Genomic DNA, 20,953 nt, shown 5'->3' with positions numbered 1-20,953 from the left:
TAATAGTAACTTGACTCACAACAATGCGTACAATGTTTCAACGTGTTAGTCGCGAATTAATAAACAAAAACAGAGATTTTTATAAATCGAAAGGAAGAATAATAATTGTAGTTAAAACTATAACTGGTTGGAGACATATTGATTAACATTAAGTTACAAATGCTAAAAAAAGGGACCTAAAAAACTGATAAGAATAATTTACGTCTAACAAAGATTGTAAATAGAGCAGAAAATATTTGTAAAAAATAAAAAGCAGTAATGCAAGAATGATGTGTAAATATTTTCAGTAATTAGACGTAGTTATTACAGCATCGTTTATGGTTCCCGTCTAATTATCATTTTCGCTAGTTTTCATGCGAAACATTCCACCAAGTTTAAATTAGGGAACCAGTTTCGATTATTTTGTAGATTAGTTGCATTTTAAATAAACTATGTAATTAACAGCATAATTGTAAATTAGCGATCCAAGTATCCAAAACTGTTGCACCTTCAATAAAATGTATCTTATCTGTTTCCCAATAATAACTGTACAAGATAAAAAAAATATGTAAACAAAATCACCTCTAGTGTTAATCACTGCTAAAAATTTGCAGTGTCATAATAGCAAGATTAAATAAAATTGTTAAACACTAAAAAGCGTCAGTTGTTCACGAAAAACCTTGCAAAATGGTTCACTCAATGGCAAAATGGATAGACAAAGTAGCCGTAGTAACAGGTGCTAGTGCTGGAATTGGTGCTTCAATAGTAGATGCACTACTTCAAAAAGGAGTAATTGTAAGTACAAAATACTTCAAATACTAGTTCGTACAACTAATTCCACTTCAGGTGGTAGGAATTGCTCGCCGAACCGAACTAATCGAAGAACGCGCCAAAAATTTAACAAAGAAGCAAAAACTCTACGCTGTTAAAGCAGACTTAAGTAAAGAAGAAGATATTTTAAATGCTCTGAAATGGATTGAAGATAACGTAGGTCCTTTTCACATTCTTATCAACAACGCTGGAACCACCTCAATGGGTGGCCTTCTCGACACTTCGACCGAAAATATGAAGAAAGTCCTCGATTTGAATATTCTAGCACTGTCTATAATAACAAGAGAAACAGTGAAGATGATGAAGACCCATAAAATCAACGGACATATTATACACATTAATAGTAATCTTGGTCATCAAGTTCTCACTCACGCTTTGAATATATATCCCGCGTCTAAATTTGCTGTAACAGCTCTTACGGAGACGTTGAGACAAGAACTGAATAGTTTGGGTTTGAAAATCAAGATTACCGTGAGTGTTTTTGGTTTGGTGGGTCCAGCTTTTGATGCATTTTTGTAGAGTTTGAGTCCAGGTTTGGTTGCTACTGAATTGACCAGTTTGAAGAAGGATTTGCCACCGGAAGCTAAAGCTATGTATGAAACAATGGACGCTTTACAACCTCAAGATATAGCTAATGGGGTGATTTATGTTCTTTCGACACCTGAACATGTACAGGTATTATTATCAGTAGTTTTGTTAATACAAATTTAAGCATTTTTAAATTTTGCAGATCCATGAATTGACAATCTGTCCTTGGTAGCACCTAATTCACAGTATTCTGACTTATTAGTAATTAGCAATAAATGTTTTTGAGACTGTAAAATTTTGTATCGCGATTATTAATACTTTAGGTTACAATGATCCTCTAGACCAGTGTGACTGCATCAGCAGTATACAACATTTTTTATAGGTTGAGTAGTTTGCTAACACGTTTTTATTTCTACATAAATAATAATTTAACAAGCACAATGAAATCGAAACAACAACAAAATAGGACTAATAATTATCATTTCAGAAGGTGAGTAGGTATTTTAAAGATTCATATTGGATTGATACTGTTTCTGTTTTAATTTGATTGAGTAATGACTAATGATCGTGAAGAGCCCACTGTTTGATACACCTGGTATGACTGTGATAAGTTTGACAGTTCGCGGGACGGTAACAGTTTAATGTGGTTGTGAAGTGTTTTTCGAAAAATTGTTGTAAAAATGGTGTGTAAAATGTAAAAGTGGAACTTATACCATGTTGTATAAACTACGAAAACTTTCAAAGGGTAATTAAGACATGTCTTTTAAGAATCACTTGTGCACGCGAAATCCTAGAAAGGCAGAGAAATTTTTAATAATTAATTATACGTATCTTGGATTGCACAACTGCAATCACAGTGTATAATGTGTTTAATCTTCAAGGGCTGTCGTGCCTTTTACTCCTTTTGAATGTGTAAAATTTCTGTGTTTAAAATGGTCTCCACAAATTTTAGTGATGTAGATGTGCCAGATCGATAAATTTGTAGTTATTCTGAGATCCTTTTGTTAGATAGAGCTGACAATAACAACTGTCAATTAAACAAAATGTATACATCTATTTACAGATAGTTTATCATCTGAGGAACACTAATGTTTTTACACAAAAGGTTGTATCGTAAATGACTGGTTAAAATTACGTCAAAACTGTTATCTGTACAGGGAATATATGACATCAAGATAAAATCTATTTAGGCGTTACTGATATTGAAGGCAATTTTTAGTTTCGAATGGAATTATATTTCTTCGATATTATTATTGTGAATTTTTTAAAATTTCTTGTTTTTAACTTATACACTTTTTGAGTTGTAAAAGCCATTTTAAATCTGTTGTAAGTTAAGTTAGTGATCATAAATACTAGGAATACGAAAACGTGAGATATGTAAAAATGAAACAAAATCAACTAGTCAGTTAGTAAATTGTTAACACACACTCTCTCTGGTAATTTAAAAAAAAAACACCGCAGCAAAACACAAAAAAACAAACTTTATTCCCCCGAAACCCACGCTCACCTCCCAGCGCTCCCGCTCTCTCTCCCTCTCCTTTCCCCTCTCCCCACCCCTGACAACCTTTTCCCACAAAAATCCCCAAACACTTTTTATAAGCTAACAAAATTATAATTAAATCCTAAAGGAACTACAAAATATGTTGAATAAAAGCCAATTCGTGACAGTTTACATTTCTTAAGAAAATTATTTTTACAGATATGTATGTAGAATGTATTAAAATTAGTTTACATTCGGGACACAAAAACACGTAAAAGTGTCTTCACAAATGGTTCAATTTTTATCATTTCTTCCGTACAATAGAATAAATAATATATTATAATATAGTGTAATAATATTTTGGCATTCTAGAAGCATCTTAACAGATGAAAAAATATACCTAGTATAGTGTTGGAAATTTCATTGTACCCTATAAAATTTTATTGACGATAACGAGACGGACAGTAGTACAATGGTAAGAAATATTTATGGCTCACACTAGTTCACTCGAATTTGTCTGAGAACATTTAGCAGGTAGTTGTACTCATAAAATAATGGTCACTTTCGTTCATGAGTAACGATGGTCCCTGTCCGAACCTTAGATCATATAATAAATAGATACCAATACTCAAACTGAAAGCTGTGACTAGACATGAAGCTATCTGTTGTCGTTTTCTACGTAAAGGGGAGTAGTATAATGCTATCCTTGTGTGATCACCACATCTTCATCTTTGTTATATGCATTTCATCTGTATATGTCTATTTCACTTCCATCCTTGTACCGCACCAGCGCAACAAATCGCTTTTGACAGATGTTTCTTCTAACCTCTCTTTCGAGTTCTTGCAAGAAAAACAATTTTAGAATTTAAAACAAAGATCCTATTTTAAGTGATGTAATCATAACGGATAACAATCGCTGCCCAATAATTTACTATTCCTTTCGTTATCTACTGTGAATTATTTATAAAATCAAGCTGTCAACATCTTTCTTCCGGAGTTAGTTCAGACATACTTCCTAAAATTTAGGCGCGCAAAATTCAAATAGTGATCAGGCAAGGATAGCTTCATTGTAATCCCTCCATGCACGAGAGAGATGTGTGACAGGAGGATGTCGTCACAGGCTGTCCTAGCGAAAGAACACGGCATGGTGATATCTATTTATTATATGATCTAAGGTCCGAACCTGGATTATTCTGCTTTCTAACATCTGGGGATTACTGGCACGCGCCAACTTAAGTTGTAAATATCTTTTGCTATTGCACTACTGTCCGTCTCGTTATTGCCAATAAAATTTTATAGGGTAGGACGAAATTTCCAAAACTATACATTTTATAACGAATGTTGGCAGTAGCTTAATTTATCGGGGAGTGCGAAATTTGTGTAAAATAGATTTCCCATTCATAAAGCCTATTTGTCGATCGATTCAATGGTAGTAATGGACACTTTTAAGTTGGAAATAATGTTGATTTGACAACATTCTTTGAGGATTTTTATGTTTCTTCCTTTATTTCCACAGAACCCGGACTTGAAAGTTTCACTAGGTCATCCATTATTAATGATAGCTGCAGGGAAGCTCTATGGGGCAGCACTATGAGAGCACATCACAAGGGTGCGTATGAGTTTATTAGTTCCATCTAAGAGTACGAACGTGAAAACAAATTGTATGCAACTCTAGAGTAACCTTACATTTTTACTCCAACCTTAATATATATTTTACTCGTTACATAAATAACTATAAGCAGCAAGGGACTCAATATTTACTCTTGGGCTACTCCAGCGTCTGGTGGACATGGTTTGGGTTTGAAACCGTTTAATGTCACGTACATAAAGCGATCATTTAAATCTAATTTTATTAACCATCTGAAAATTCAAAAAGTTCCAATTTCTACTAATTCTACTAATTAACTCCACCAAATAAGTATATATGGGTTTGATACTTTGCTTTAGATGTCAAAAAATCCTTTCTGGAAATTACAGTAGCAATAGCTGTATTTTGTTTGGCGCGGTATAGGTGATGAACTTCCTAAATCAATTAGATCCTCTCAAATAAAATGTTATTTTCCAATTTTTGTAGTCTACTGTTGCTCGTCGGATCATTACCGGGAGGGTTTACAATGGTGCTTTTTCCGTAGGTTTTATTGCTTCAGGGAAAATTTTACTTTAAGTTCTTCCTTAATTCGAAAATGATTGTTAAATCGTTGTTAAAGTAATTATTAAGTAAATTATTACAAGCAACTTCGAAGATATGAGTGGGCATTTAAAATTCAGGTATTGCAACTTAATTAAACATATATTTAGACGTTTATTGCAGAACCAAGAAGCAAGTTTGTCCTTTCTAGGATTAAGTATACATGATTACAAAATTTTGACAGGTGTATCAATATTTAATAATATCACATACATTCATTTTACCTACAAACTAATCCTATTCTTCCAATATTAAATATTTCATTAATCTCAACCAGCTCTGCAAATTTGCTGTCACAGTTTAAACAATACTTAAAAGATGGAATGAGTGAGCGGCGGAGTTTCAATAGTTACTTTACAACTTTGTTGATGAAAATCAGAGGTATCAGTACAGAACATTCATAAAAAAATATAATATAACTTGTATGCTTGATGAACAAACGAGAGCCATTTGTAGGAAAAATTATGTGTAGGTGGCAGACCTGCCGCGTTAGCAGTGCCATTGCATCTGTCCTGGATTGTGAGGGAAATTGGCAGAAGCACCCGGTAACGTAGGATAAAGCTGCGTCAGCATGTGGTGAGGTCCGGGCCCTAATTTAGGGCCGTCTTCTGCTTTTTACTCCTACCGCCGATTCAGGCAAGAAGCTTTGGGCTTCAAATTTCGTTCTCGGACTGCCCCTCCAGTATCATGGTGACCTCTACGGCGATTTTCAAAATACCGAGCTTCGTTTGGGGTTGTCCGTTTTTAGGTATGCCATGTACATCCTTATTTACCAGCTCTTTTAAAACTTTATTAATAAATAATACGAATTCGTATCCTCTTTGTCGCGTTATTCGTTTGCCCCCTCTCTCTCTTTGGTTGTGCTTTAATATCTGGATCTAGTCCAGTAGTTGAGGTACAGAACTGTTATTCACACCGACCGGCTGTGGAGTCACGTGATTTGCCAACGATGAGGTCGAACTATAACTTCTCTCACGAGCTTGCTCTGGGATTGCATACATTGTCCCTAACACCGGACTTACGGCGTATGCCATTCCGTTATCCAAGGAACCGTACGCGGGATGAAGGCCTGGTTTCTCTAGAATAAATAAAAAATCGCCTGTTATGGACAGTTACAGATTATATACATTTAATTCAGAAATTTGACCGAATCATGTAGTAAGCCCTAAGCTGTGTTTTTTGTTATGCCAGACTTTTTTGGAAAGTTTTGATGATTTTTTTTAACCATTTAGTTAGTTAATAATCTATACTTATATAATGAAGCTAAAAAGTTTGTTTGGTTGAACGCGCTAATCTCAGAAACTACTGGTTCGAATTCAAAAAATCTTTTTGTGTTGGATAGTCGTGTTTACATATAGGTTATATAACATCACGCTACGATCAATAGGAGCGAAGTAGCAATGCAAAATTCAGAAAAACAGGAAAATTATTACTCCTTTGACAGCTTCCGTTGCTTACACTGCTTAAACAGTTAAAGTTACGTAAAAATCATGCATGACGAAATTGTTCCCCTCTAAAAGTTCTAAAGAAAAGTCCGCGACAGCGTATGTCTATCTTTTAAGGTCGACTCAGTATAGCCTTTTTTATGGTAATGAAATTTGTTCTAAAATAATAATGCATTACGTATAAAATTCTCACGTCACAGTGTTTGTAACCGAACTCCTCCGAAATGAGTTGACCGATTTGTATGAAATTTTTTATGTATATTCGGTAGGTCTGAGAATAGGTTGTAGACTATTTTTTATACCCCTAAGTGATAAGGGTCGCCCATCCTAAAAAATCTTTGTTTATTTTTTTAAGATTTGGCATCAAAAAATACATATAACCCTAAATTCTCACCTTTCTACCACCAACCCCCATGTTTTAATCTTCTATATAATAAAAATCAATTGCTGTTCCTGTTAGTCTCGCCAAAACTCAAAAACGGCTTGACCGATTTGAAGAATTTTTTATGTTACGGGGATTGTTTATAAATAAAAAAAAAAATAGGGAAAACTTAAAAGAGCAGCTAAAAAAATCAAACAATTCTAAAAATTTTTTATGGGAATGGCCACTTCGAATTAATTTCAATGGTCGGCGTTCCTGACGGACCTGTCGTTTGACTCAGGTGTCATACAAAACTATTTCTTCCGTGCGATTGTGAAAAGTATATTGCATTTCAAATCGTTCTTTGCTTCGCACCAAAAGTATAATGAAACATATTCAGCATTTTCGAGTTGAGTCTTTTCTTCACACAATTTTGTGATGACCTAATCAACATTTACGATCAACACGTATACCACCTTGGATTGGTGCAGTGTAATACTAAAAATAACAGACTGTATTGTATTCCCAAAATTATCTGCGAAAATCGAGTGAGCCGTTCCATCAATTTTTTGGGGGGAATAAATAAATATTCGTAACAATTTTCCATTGTTTACAATAACTTAAAAATGTCTGCAAAATCTCAAAGTATTCATTTTTGCAACTCTTGAGTTATTCAGTAAAATAAATTGACTGATCCATACATTTTTTTGTGTCACTGGAAAAGCAAATCTAAAAAATATGAATGCAATGATAAATTACGAATATATACTGACGAAGTTTTTGGGCTTGATAAACAGATATATTTTGATTAAAAAGTTACCATGCCATACAGTAACTTCAAAGCGTCTGCAATATTTCGAAATTCAGTTTTGCAATTCTTGATTCAATCAATAAAATAAATTGACTCAGTGATTAATTTTTTTGAGGCACCCCCTATAAGCAAAACTAAAAAATATTAATGGAATGATAAATCACGAGTATAGTCTCATCCTATTTTGAACATTTTAGATAGGCTTCATTTGGCAAAATTTTGGGCTGACGTCATCAATTCTTTGGAGGGGATAAGTAAATATATTTTGAATAAAAATTTATTATGCTTATCATATGTTTAAAACATCTGCAAGATTTCCAAGCATTCAGTTTTGCAGATTCAAAATTAAATTGTAGGTGAAACGAAGTTCACGGGGTCAATTAGTTAATGTATAATCAGTGAGTATAATGATCTAATAGTATGTAACATTGTACTTTGTACAGCTGTCGAAAATAGTAACTATTTCATGTAAATATTTAATTGTCATAGTACGAATTTTTAGTAGTGGCTCTAGTACTTCGAGAGTGACACTATACACGTTAAAATTAATATACCGGGTGATTCAGATGAATTTTAATCAGAGTTCTGAAGTAAACGACTTATTATTTTGAATATATTTCTTATTTTGCTGCTAAGTATTACTGGTTGCTTAAAAATAAATTGAAAATAAAGTTTAACTTTGGTAGAATGTTTGTTTTAAACTTTATTTAAATTTACAAAAATTGTTCAAAATATCATATTTTAAACAAAGTCGAACTCTTCATATTTTAAAAACATTAATAAAAAATCGAAGTGATATAACTTGACTACTACTCACCGCGTTATATTCAGCTACAATTCTTTCTCGCCCATCATCGCTTAGCATAACTAGAATCTCCCGTCAGAGCTGCACCACTAATAACACTCTCCAAACTCTCTTCTAAAGATGGTCTTGTATGAACTGTAGAAAAATAACTAACAAATTGGTTTAAAAATTATTAATTATGACTTACCGTTACATCTCCGATGGTCCAAAATATTGTCATTTTTTGAGAGTGTGTTTCTTCATCTAATAAATCATCCGCTTAAAAAGTTGATACATGTCAAGGTAAGCTTTACAATCGTCCAGTCAATTAAATCGGGTCCTAAATCAGTGCCATCTTCTGTCTTTTCCTCTTCCCGTCCTTTCAGGCAAGCTGGCTTGGAATTCAGGTTTCGTTCTCGGACCTTGTCCGTTTTTAGGTGCGCCTTGCACATCCTTAATATATCTTCTCGACCTCTTATCGTCATCGGTGGAAGTCCGCTAATTGAATTTGGCTGTACAATTGTCTTTACTGAACTCGAGGGTATCGTGCCACTGTCTGGAGGCTCTTCGCGTTTTTTCGTGTTATATATTGCCCGCTCCACCTTGACCGTGTCCGGAAAACACGTCGTCGTATACCCATAATAAATTGTACTGGTACTAGCTTGTTCTGCGATTGGATAAATAGTCCCTGATACCTTATTATTAATGCTGTCTGTATGATTTATGGGTCTGAACGCCGAATTGTTCGTTCTCGAGATGGCGGCGACGGCAGTATCGTTTGGCTTTAGGGAGGACATGGGTGGCAAGCTTTGACCGTATAATACCGTACACATCGTAGACCTGGTACGTCGTCGAGGTGCCATACGTTGGGTACCAGTAGTAGCCTGTGGTAAAGATTGGGCGAGGTGCAGCTGGGATACTTATTGAATTCGTGCGAACCATACCACTGGTTGTTCTCTATAGAGTTTCCCGTCTGCGGCCGTTCTTCCTTCGTCGGCCTGAACCCGGCCTTGGGCTTCGCGGGCGATAACTAGTTCCCTGGTCTCGCCCCAAAGGGAAAATAGGGGCTGTCTGCCGGACCAACCGGACTTATGGCGTATGTCATTTCGTTATCCAAGGAATCGTACGCGGGGTCAAAGTCTGGTTTCTCTAGAATAAATCAAAAATTGATTCTGAGCTGCACCATTAATAACAGTCCCCAATCTCTCTAAAGATGGTCTTGTAAAAACTGTAGAAAAAAAAACTAACAAATCGGTTTAAAAATTATTAATTTTCACTTACCGTTACATTTCGGATGATCTCAAAATATTGTAATTTTTTAAAGTGTGTTTCTTCCTCTAATAAATCATTCGCTTTAAAAGTTTAGGTATACATAAGGTTAACTTTACAATCGTCTAATCGGGCCCTAAATTAGTACCAGCCTTGAAAGTCAGGGTTCGTTTTCGGACCTACTGTTTGAGTCTTGTCCGTTTTCAGGTCCGCCATGCACATCCTTAATATATCCTTAATATAGTTGAATTTGGCTATGCAATGGTTTCTACTGAACTCGAGGGTTTCGTGTCACTGACTGTGTCCGTGTTCGTTCCACCTTGACCATACCGAAAGTATGTATGTATTGTCAGCTTTCGTTTCCTAAATGTAAATTTATTTCCAGCGGAGCAACGCGGAAAACGGTGGTTGGTGTATTTCTGTAGTGTTACATTTTGTGGTTTTTGAAGTTGTAAAACATCGTGCGCTAATGTGTACGAAGCAAGTGCAACGTGGACAGCGTAGATCGCGCACGATAACCGTGGTTTTATGACTAATTTTTCCAAACCAAATACACGGAGTTTTAAATTATCCCTCATGTCTTCTGTTTTCTGTTCTTTTGTCGTAAGTATCTCCGAAACAAAAAGTAGCACTGCGATATGTAGATTTATATATACGTACAAAAATTTTGAAGATTCTTATGACAGCATTTGAATTTTGGCTATGCCTTGATTTTCTAATTTTTTTACAAATTATTTTTAACTATGTTTCTGGTTCACTAAATAAATTAGTTAAACTCGTTTTAATCATTAATATTTCGTGCTTAAAGTAAAAGGCCGAAATAAATCCCACCAAGCATGTTACTTGTACTTGCCACGTAACATAAAAGAACCAGCGTTCTCGTACGGATATTTCTTGTGACGGTCGACTTTTCGGTAAACAATTTATCGCTAGGAGAAACAGCACAATTGCACAGAGCAATAAGTATAATTTGCACGATGCAGGCCTGGAAACAAATGAAATAAATATCAGTGAAAAAGTCAATAGTGTAGCGACGAGGCGTTAATCGAGTTAAAATTACTACATAAAAATGATTGCACAACAAACAAAGGTGTACAATAAAAAATATGATTTGTCGTATATTTATAAGAGGGTAATTATTTTCGGAGGCTAAAGTATTATTATTAGTATTATTATTACCTTACATGCAGGCGAGTTAACAGATAATGGATATTTACGTGCGTTTTGCTGCTTATGGCAGCAGAATGGTGCTACTGCGCATACAACAGGAGCTATAAGAGATTTTTGGGCTGAAATTTATGACAATAGGATTATTAGTCGCAATACACCAAGCAACTCGCCGTCTAGATTGCGACTTCTTGTAGCCATGTATAAAAAAATTGGATCCATGCAACACCCGTAAATGTCTTGGAAGATTTGTGGAATCGAATAACACACATAAAACTACTGACAATAATGACAATGCAAGTGTTTTGGAAAATGTGTCCAATGCAGTAAAGTGAAGGACTAGGTTGTGTTTACAAGAAGGGGGTTCCCACTACCCCACTTCCAGGATTTTGTTGTAATTTAATGTTAAAATTGTTTAATAATAACTGGAAACAGAATATTCGACTGACTTATGCAGAATATTTTCGTATTGCTGTTACAGAAAATTCTAATGAAGTGATGTATTCTTATGCTCCCTTTTACTTTCTGAAGAAACAAAAAATTGCCTGGGGGAACTGTTATTATGAAGGTATCCTTCTATAACCATTATGATTTTGATTACTTCCATTTACTGCTTAATTTCAAAACTTGTCACCGTCACTTAACTTTTAAAAATAAATGAATTTTAAAGCAGTTCTAGCTAAAGAAAATTTTTCAAAGGTTCCAAGATGGTGTTCTTTCTAGTAATTTTATTTCAATAATCTGCGTTAAACCAATTTTCACTGCATTAAGACAACGTTTTCTAACTTAATATTATTTTGTTGTTAAATGTTAATTTCCAAAAATCGTCAATTTTTAACGTGACTCTTTTCACACTGCAAAGAAACAGTAAAAAATTGAGAATTGAATTTTTACTGCCTACTCTGAATATATAAAATAAAAAATGCATACCTGCAGGTGTTTTCCTGTGCTTGATTATCAACTTCTTCCACTGGTTTTGACGGCGACTCGTCTCTTTCCTGATGGCCGATTTCGCAAGCAAAAACCTCAAGGTCTCTTTTTGTAGCGTTCTGTGTTTTTTCAGTTTTGTCACATGTTTGTTTTCGATTTTTTGTGACTTGTTTTTCACCACAGGACCGCACTACTCCACGGATACATGTTTGAAGAACAATCTAAAAAATATACTTTATTAAAACACGATACCGAAACAAGAAAAAAATTACCTCTTCTGTACTGATGTCTGTTAAAGTGATAAAAAAACTATTTTCTACGTTGCAGTCTTCGGCAACCGGATTCACACATCTGATGTACACTTGAGTGCTCGAGCGCGCCTTGATTACCGGCAAGCCCTTCTTTTCTATTTTAAATTTTGACTCGATATTTGTATACACTGTAAAGCAAAAATATCAGTTGGCGTTGAACAAATCTTCTAAAAGCATATTTACCGTCATATTTCAGGGCAACAGGGTATGGATTGAATAGTGTTATTTTTTGGTTATACGTGTTATCGTCTTCCAAAATAACAACTATTTCTGGCGGAGAAACATTAAGCGTAGCAATGCGGCGGGACATTTTTACAATTTTTGAATTCAAGCTATCTAAGGTAGGTGTTCACAAGTCAAATGCGAGTTAGCGACTACTAGCTGTGTATTATTTGTATGTACCCGTTCTCCCTTCCCCTCGTGCTCCCACAGGGCCGTTATAATGCAAACTTCATCTTCAACTTCAGCAGGTAGAAAGTTAAAATACGGGAGGATAATGGGGCGGTCTAACTATATTGGAAGCCAGCAATAATCTCTTCAGGATTACGACACAGCCCTAAATTCCTGCTTGCCAGAAAACAACAATGGTCCTTTGAATGAGCCGTGCATGAATACCTTTTAGAGTTTCAGACAAGCAACCCAAAAGCAGGTACTTTTGGGAATAGGAAGTCAATGCTCGCTGTTTGGCAAACTTTACGTTTAAGGCTGGCGTCTGGTTCGGTTTAGCCCTATACTAAATACATTGAAAACATCGTCGCTGTTTCCGGAGTTGCATTTTAAAAATATGAGATATATCGCTTTAAAAAAATTATATTTCGAATTAACAAACTTCAGTCCAGGGGACCTCCATATTTATATTCATATCTAGTATGCAGTTTTTACAAAAAAAATTATAAAGTTGAACAACTTTTACATCACATTTTAACCGGCACATTGATGCATTTTTTGACGAAGTGCTGAAGTTTTTTGCATTCTGAGATAGGAGGTCCCCTGGGGAAAAGTGTCAGCTTTCTTTTGATACCATTTATAATATTAAAAAATCCACGACTGAGGTAAATAACTCGCGAAAAGTCAAAATCTATTGAAACGAGAAATCGGCATTAAACGAGCTGTGATGCGGTAGCAGAATGCAGGTTTACTTAGATTCTGACTTGGTTGGAGATTTCAGTATTTTAAAAATGCAATTCCGGAAACTACGACGATGTTTTCAATGTATTTAGTATTGGGCGAAACCGAACCAGACGCCACCCTTAAAATATTAGGTGTTGAAGAAGCACTTTTTGAGAGAAAAATCAAAATTGTATAACAAGATTTTACAAATTAACTTTGAAATTGCAAAACCGATAGCTTTATTTATATATTTTTTTATTATTGTAAGCATTGTAAATCGTTAATAAAAAATTCAAATTGTATTTTACAACTTGACTTTAAAATGGCAAAAGCGAATGTATTGAAAATAAATCGGTAATCAAAATTTGTTCGATTAAAGCCTTCCCAAAAAATTATTTTAGAATTCTATCGAACAAATGTTCTTTAAATTTTATAAAATAACATACATAGTCATGCATTTACCCTTAGCAGCCATATTTTTGGAAAAGAAATCAACAATGTATAAGAATATTTTTTATTTTAACTTTGAAATTGCAAAAACCGAATATTGTGAAATCATAAAAATACTTTAAGATTGTTTTATGTAGTTTCCTATACGTTGAGGAAACAACTTCAACCAAATTTCATTTTCTTTTAAACATTGATGCTTGTAGTCTGAACGTACTAAAAGTCGAATCCGCTCGACGTATAAACATAAAGAGTCGAAGTTAAGTATACACTAAGAAATTGAGAATGTCTATTTTTTTTTCTAGTTGGTTATATGCTTTAATTAAATATATTTCATATTTAAAGACGCAGGAGTTGTGAGGATGTTAACTACGCCACTTTATAGAGGTTAATAATTGTTACGAAACAAAAATCGCAAAATCTAATTTTATAATTTTTGAAAGAAGCGGAATTTGTCGTATTTTCAAAACGCCAATGTGGCCGGCATAACTGAAAATAATAATAGCAATAATACGGCAATACCCAAAGAACATCTGTATAAAATACCACAGGGCCCCACTTTGGAAATTTCCCGGTGGACCCTCATGTCCTCAATCCGACACTGCCTCTGTACGATTAAAAAATATAGAGTATATTTAATATATCTATTTCTATTTTTCTTGTATTTAGTTATACGCATTTGCATTGTTTTTTCAATAACTTTCTTTTCCAGAGAGATTAGTAAGTATTTGCAAAGATGGCTTTCTGTTTTGAGCAAAAGTTTCTTACAAAATGGTTTCAACATTCCATTTTCTCTGCTGTAATGTTGTCATATTGACACGATTCAGTGTTTTTACTTCCCGAGCGTAAGCAAAGGAAGTATTGTAATCGAGTCCATCGGCTGACTCTCTACTTTTACATTTTCTCGATCTTTCATAACCCATAGAAAACGAAGAATTAGGTCTCACGTTTCCGTCGGTCTGTCTGTCCGTCTGTCTGTCTGTCTGTCTGTCTGTCTGCCGTCCCGGATTTTTATTATACAGATCATCTCCGAAAGTACTGGGCCGATTGTTGTCAAATTTTGCATTTATATTAGGTCTATCATGTAGATGGTAAAACGCTAACCAAAATTTGTCTAGTCATCACCACCAATAATGTGATGACGTCACTTCAAAATTGTACATAGTAATTGGGTTTTAAATTGTATCAAATAACATAGTCTTACACATGTAGTCTATGATTCCGAATTGAGAGTTTACCTAAAACGTCCAATTTTTAGAAAAAAAATTAAAATTAGGAAACAACATTTTGACATTTAATTTGGAATCTGCAAAACTGAATGCATTGAAATCTTGCAGATAGTTTACAGTTATGCTAAGCATCATAAGTTTTTTATTCAAAATATATTTACTTGTCCCCTCCACAAAATTGATGATGTCACCTCAAAATTTTGCAAAATATGATGAGACAATACTTGTGATCTATCATTCCATTCATATTTTTTGGATTTGCATATACAGGGTGACTCAAAAATTTAATGCATGCGTAAATGTATTTTATTGATTTAATCAGGAACTACAAAACCAAATGCTTTGAAATCTTTGTTTTAAAGTTGTCATAGGCATGGTAAATTTTTGATCAAAATATATTTGCTTATCGCCCCCTAAAAAATTGATCACGCCCAGTGGCGGCTCGTGACTTTTTCTGTTGGGGGGGCAAAATTAATACACAGTATTATGCTAAATTTAAAATTTATGCTAGGTAAAAATTATTGTTTCTTTTTATTAAAAATTTAGAAAAATGTCAAGTTAGAGGTCTGTTAGCCAGAAATTATTGATTGAAAATTGATAATTGAAAATCGATAATTTCTGTTTACCATCTGGAACCACGAGGAGGTGGACCTAATTCCAGACTTCCCCAACGGTGATGGGGCGAACTCAAAGTTCCTTTTAAATTTGTTGACATAAGAAATATAAATAAAATTTTGTTAATCGCGTGTCCAGTAGATGCAATAGGTATCCCCCACTTTAAATTATTTTCAATTTTTTTAATTAATGTTTCTATATATAAAATCCATACGTCTTTCTTTGTTACGAACAAAATGTTCTATAACTAGTTCATTGAAATTCGTGGTTTCTTGCACTAGTTTTTTTTCTATTGAACACATTGCCAAGGCACACAATCTTTCTTGACACATTGTATTTCGTAAAAATGTCTTTATACGTTTTAACGTCGAAAAACATCGTTCGCATTCACTTGTCACCATCGGTAATGTGCAAATAATTTTCAATAATTTTTTTGTTTCTGAAAATACGTCTAATAAATTGTTTTCATACATAAACTTCAAGAATGTTAAGGCACCATTTGCTGTCGAAAAATCGGGATGATTATAAATAACGTTTAACTCATTTTTTAACACATTAAAATTTAAATCATATTTTGTAGCACATAATTCAACTTCTTTTGATGGAAAATTTAGTTGAAAATATGAAAATAAGCTAGTCTGAAACAAATTTGCTGCTGTAATATAATCTGCTTCTAAAAATCGATCATTTATACTAAATTTACTATTGTCACAAATTTCTTTAGCAATTGCAATTTTATTATCATTAAAACGAGACCGCTTTTTTGAAGATTCACCCTCTTCGTTTTCTTCTCGATAATAATCGTAGTCGATAGAATCTGTTACATGTTGTATGGCAAGTTTAAAAGAAGTAATATTTTTCTGAAGTTTAATTAAGTCCATTTCGCGAATTTGAAGTTGGTTGAAAAGTATCTCGGTACTAGGCATGATTCTGTGAAAGAAGTATAACCAAAAATTAAAATCGTAATCTTCTAATGTTTTCCGTAAACTACTTGCCTTGGCAATTGTTAATTTATCACTACTTTTATCTTCCATTATAATTTGAAAGCAGTTAATCAAATCATTTTTAAAACTATGTACAGTATTAACTATTCGTGACTTAATGTTCCATCTAGTCGGACAATTTCTTGGTAATCTTTTAGAAACGATATTATCAAGTATTCTTATACGTTTAGGAGATCTTGAAAAAAACGAGGAAAATGATTCTAAATTTGAAAAAAAATTCTTACTTGGCTGTGTGCTGATGCCGCCTTTTCTATAATTAAATTCAACTGGTGAGCATAGCAGTGAATAAACTGAGCTTTAGGGTAATGTTCCTTGATTTTTGCTTGTACCCCATTTTGTCTTCCACTCATAACCGAAGCACCATCATAAGACTGAGATATAAGTTTTTTTGATTTTGATTGATTTCAAGTTTTTCGAGCTCATTTAAAATAATACTAGAAATACAATCAGCTGTGTGATATGTTGGATTAATGAATCCTAAAAATCTTTCAAATATTTTACCTTTCAATTCATATCTAACGACAAAAACCAGCTGCGACTGTGAAGCTACATCTGTAGTTTCATCAGCTAAAATAGATATATAGTCCGCTTCAAAAATTTCATCTTTGATTAAATTAATACAAACAGCATAAATTGAATCAAGTAGTTCGTTTTGTATGGTTTTTGAAAGACCCATAAAAACGCGATTGTTCGTTTTTTCTATATGAGATTTTAATGTAGTGTCAAGCTCTGCCATTAAATTAATTAAACCTCTGAAAATTCCCGGATTTGTAGAATCATGCGTTTCATCATGCCCCCTTAAAGCCAACTCAAAGACTCCACAAAATTTTATACCGTCAATCAGTTTACTTAAAATGTATCTATTCTGTTTTACCTGATCATTATGTTTCTCGACGTTCTCTCTATAAGCACTATTTAACTGATTTCTTATGTCTACTTTACCTAAGACTGCGAACGATACGTTGAGATTTAAGCGTTTTTTACTCGAGCGATGCTTTTTTACTTTTTCTCCCAAATGTTTTAAATCCGTGATTCCGGTTTCAGTCCAAGCTTTATCAACATCTCCGTTATTCATAAGGGTACATACAAAACAGAAAAGGGCGTTTTTCGCGTTGCAACCACATAACCACCACTCACTTTGATACATAGTCTTATTAAATTTTCGATGCACGAGTTTGTCTTTAACTTTAGACGACACAGCAATGTCCAAATCGGGTCTTGGCGGTCCAACGTTTTTTATTAATAGTTTTTCATCATGGCTTAATTTATTTTCAGATTGTAGCCGCAAAATTCTCTCAATCGAATTCATATTGATATTATTGACAACTCTACAACACAGTTTTTTAAGTTTCTTAAAATCACTGCAAACGCACAGAAAACTAAAACTGACGAAGTTAGCAAATTTCACTCGACCGTTTTGTTTCAAAATCGATGACTAAATCGATAAAAGTGTATGCAATCGTATATGCATTTAAGTACTTAAGTTGCAGTACATAATTAAGACGAAGCGATTACTATGCCCTGCCGAGATGTTGCAATATTGTGCATTTGTGCATATAATCGCGAAGATTGCCAAGTACGGGTCAATGAAAATATTCACAATTTGGCAACATGCAGGACGGGCAAAGGTGTATGATACCCCGCCGAGATGATGTCAGATTGTGTTCTGAACATAGGCAACTCGTAGGTTTCGTAATTAAATGCATTTTGATAATTAATAGCGCGAAATTCTCAGATTTAAAAATGTGCTTTCATTTTGGTGGGGCATTGCCCGTTTGCCCTTCCTGCACCAGCCGCCACTGATCACGCCACCCTAAAACTTTTCCGAGAAAATGCTTAAATGCGCATTGTGCAAAGTATGATGAGTCTATAATTGTGATTTATCACTGCATAAAGATTTTTTAAGTTTACAGTTTACATATTCCTAAAGTACTTACAAAATTTAACAAAAATCGGTCCAGCATTTTCTGTCTAAAAAATATCGACACAGACATACAGATTGAAATAGGAGACGTGTTTTTTCGTATTCTAGGGGTCGTATATAGTATAAATGTTGTACATGCATAGTAAATTATATGTTATTGTTGTTACTGTTCAAGGTGTTAAATTTTTAATAAAATAATAAAAATAATATTCAATATTTTCGTTCCTTTGTGTTGTAGTATAGTTTTGGCAATTTCATTCTACCCCATAAAATTTTATTGACGATAACGAGACGGACAGTAGTATATTTATATTATTTATCTCAGGCGTCCTTTGTTCCTTTTTTTAATAAGAGTATAACTTCTTTTGTGATAAATTAGTCAAAATGGAGTACATTTTGACATGATGCATTTAAAATAATGTCTCTGCTGGCATAAAAATTTTTATTTTAAAAACGTCAATTCAAACATGAATTTTGTAATTATTAAATGTTTTCAAATATGTTATACCTATCTATTTGTGTTTCTTTTGACGTTTAACAGCGCAAGTGTTTAGAAGTAATTATTTATTATTATTATTTAATTATCATGAAATAATCTATTCGGTTGCCAGAAACTTCGGAGACACAGACCAGATCAAATAAAATTTACTTGGCCAGAATCCGAAAGCTGGAATCGGCAGCAGGCAAGATTGTAAATTATCTTAATACGACATTCAAGGTAGGTGCTTACCTACTGACAGCTTGTTAGACCCAAACGGATTTTACCGTTACTTTTGCTGGGGACTTCCAATATTTCATTGTGTCCGCACTTGTGTAGACAGAGGCCCCTCGGAATTTGTCCAGGGGCGGCTCATGAGTTGATAAGTTAATGAGGCAAGACACAAGATGATACAATTTCTAAATCTCGAAAAAATTATATAATCGTGTTTGCGTTTTTGGGACTTCACATGGAAATGTTTAAGCAATACATGAAATTATAGAAATATTGGGCAACAAAAATGTGTAATTTTTCTATACTAGAAAATCTAATTTGTATATGATTAATCATAATATCAAAAATTTCGTAAAAGATTTGCCTTAATTTCTGTTGTTTTTCATTAATCACCTTCTTTACAACATTTCGACGGTAAAATATTAGTATTAAGTTTTCCATAAATTTTGTTAAAAAATGATCACAGTGTCTAAATTCGGGTAATTTACCTAAGGTTGTTGGTAATAAATTCTTGACTCTGAGAATTTGTGTGAACGAACTTACTTCGCAAAAATACAGTGTGAGTCTGTAGAACAATGAATGCGAAAGTTTCTAGAAAAAATATAATTTGCAATAAATTACCCGTATTCCTGATTACACAATTTAAATGATGACGACCAGCAAAGCAAATGTAGAATCGTTTAATACAAAAATTCTTTTATTGCAGTTTTGAATAAACGATGCATGCACAGATTTATGTTTTTTAATAATAATATTAATACATTTTACTGTTTTTCTGATTATATAGTTTTGTCATAAACAAGCTTGATCACTTGATCAGTAATCTTAACTGAACATATGGATATATACCAAAATGGTTTTTTTGACATTTATTTAGATAAAGATAGATGAATAAGATACAATAATAAAAAGGTGGAAGGAGTACCTACTTCGAAAAATATTAAACAAAGAGGACGCTAATCAGTCCGAAAAGCAAACACTGGGAAATAGGACAGACGAACAAAAGTAGGGACAATTAACAGAAAAAAAATTAGATGATGTATCACTATAAAATATGCCGTATTTCACACAGTTTTCCCTTAGTGAAAATTTAAAATTGCAAACAATTTCCAGCACGTAGACGACCGAAGGGCATACCCGTGTGAAATGAAAAAATCCCTGATTGGCCGACAGCTGTGTGTTTTTATTTCGCACACATATCGATCATTATCGATATCTACCTTTCCGCGCAACGACATAATTATTTTGTCCGCAGCTAGAGTGCTCTGCCGAATGACATTTTAGCAAGTGGAAGAGCAGAAGAGAGAATTATTGGATTTTCTGTAAGTTAAAATATACTAATTTATATTTTGAATGATAAAACAGTATTAGTTAATTGCAGTAAAATTTGGAAACTTGCAAAAGGATGGATTTCTGCGATGAAAATTACGATCAGAAGAACCTAACTCCCTCTGAAATTGTAGAAAGAGCCACACAAATCAGTGGAAATAATTATGAATCTGGTATGCATAAAATTCAAAACTTCGTATCAACTAAAGAACATAAAATGGTCAACAACTGTGTCCAAGCACCAATTTATTTTCAGAATTGTAGTAACCTTACCTACCATAAACTTTAATTAAAGAAATAAATATTAACTCTGCGTTTTTTGTGGTCGTCGGAAAAATATCGTGTACAACACGTGTTGAAATCTTTCATTTTCAACACTTGTTATACAGGGTCATTATAAAATATTGTAGTCGAAGAAGGCCATGATTTTGGTGACATTTTGTGCCGCCTTTTTCAGTTTTGTGGAAAGGATTACACTAATATTGGAATTTTTATTTTT

The 20,953-nt window shown here is 33.7% G+C and overlaps 2 protein-coding genes across 4 annotated transcripts; one reads left to right on the top strand and one right to left on the bottom strand.

The window, feature by feature from the left end:
- The first annotated feature begins 469 nt into the window (after window positions 1-469).
- LOC135142066 (farnesol dehydrogenase-like) lies at window positions 470-1,633 on the top strand. The gene is made up of 4 exons (XM_064073723.1): window positions 470-774; window positions 826-1,281; window positions 1,330-1,485; window positions 1,541-1,633. The coding sequence occupies exons 1-4, from the start codon at window positions 667-669 to the stop codon at window positions 1,568-1,570; spliced, it is 750 nt and encodes a 249-aa protein (XP_063929793.1). The 5' UTR covers window positions 470-666; the 3' UTR covers window positions 1,571-1,633.
- Window positions 1,634-6,012: 4,379 nt separating this feature from the next.
- On the bottom strand, window positions 6,013-12,458 carry LOC135142249 (uncharacterized). Of its 3 annotated transcripts, none has more exons than XM_064073931.1 (5): window positions 12,268-12,458; window positions 12,046-12,212; window positions 11,774-11,994; window positions 9,689-10,661; window positions 8,543-8,563 (listed from the first exon to the last, which is right to left on the bottom strand). In XM_064073931.1, the coding sequence occupies exons 1-4, from the start codon at window positions 12,392-12,394 to the stop codon at window positions 10,418-10,420; spliced, it is 759 nt and encodes a 252-aa protein (XP_063930001.1). In that variant the 5' UTR covers window positions 12,395-12,458; the 3' UTR covers window positions 8,543-8,563; window positions 9,689-10,417. The 3 variants fall into 3 exon arrangements, 2 of the variants coding, with proteins under 2 accessions (XP_063930001.1, XP_063930000.1); XM_064073930.1 differs by lacking the exon at window positions 8,543-8,563 and adding an exon at window positions 9,304-9,635; XR_010282480.1 differs by lacking the exons at window positions 9,689-10,661; window positions 11,774-11,994; window positions 12,046-12,212; window positions 12,268-12,458 and adding exons at window positions 6,013-6,084; window positions 8,616-9,229 and having other exon boundaries at window positions 8,441-8,563.
- Between the last annotated feature and the right edge of the window lie 8,495 nt (window positions 12,459-20,953).

This window comes from Zophobas morio, unplaced genomic scaffold (assembly GCF_036711695.1).
Source record: "Zophobas morio isolate AGI-343-1 ecotype UQ-CSIRO unplaced genomic scaffold, CSIRO_AGI_Zmor_V1 ptg000046l, whole genome shotgun sequence".
Classification (NCBI taxonomy): Eukaryota; Metazoa; Arthropoda; class Insecta; order Coleoptera; family Tenebrionidae; genus Zophobas; species Zophobas morio.
Note: the sequence above shows the minus strand (reverse complement) of the source record. Positions and strands in the feature narration are given on the sequence as shown.

Bases quoted from the DNA above. Each gene is read 5' to 3' on its own strand.
- LOC135142066 (XM_064073723.1), top strand. From the start codon at position 667: ATGGTTCACTCAATGGCAAAATGGATAGACAAAGTAGCCGTAGTAACA. The intron at 775-825 runs GTAAGTACAAAA...ATTCCACTTCAG, and splicing joins TACTTCAAAAAGGAGTAATT to GTGGTAGGAATTGCTCGCCG. The intron at 1,486-1,540 runs GTATTATTATCA...TAAATTTTGCAG, and splicing joins CGACACCTGAACATGTACAG to ATCCATGAATTGACAATCTG.
- LOC135142249 (XM_064073931.1), bottom strand. From the start codon at position 12,394: ATGTCCCGCCGCATTGCTACGCTTAATGTTTCTCCGCCAGAAATAGTT. The intron at 12,213-12,267 runs GTAAATATGCTT...TTTGCTTTACAG, and splicing joins TGTTGCCCTGAAATATGACG to TGTATACAAATATCGAGTCA. The intron at 10,662-11,773 runs GTATGCATTTTT...ATTTGTTTCCAG, and splicing joins GCACAGGAAAACACCTGCAG to GCCTGCATCGTGCAAATTAT.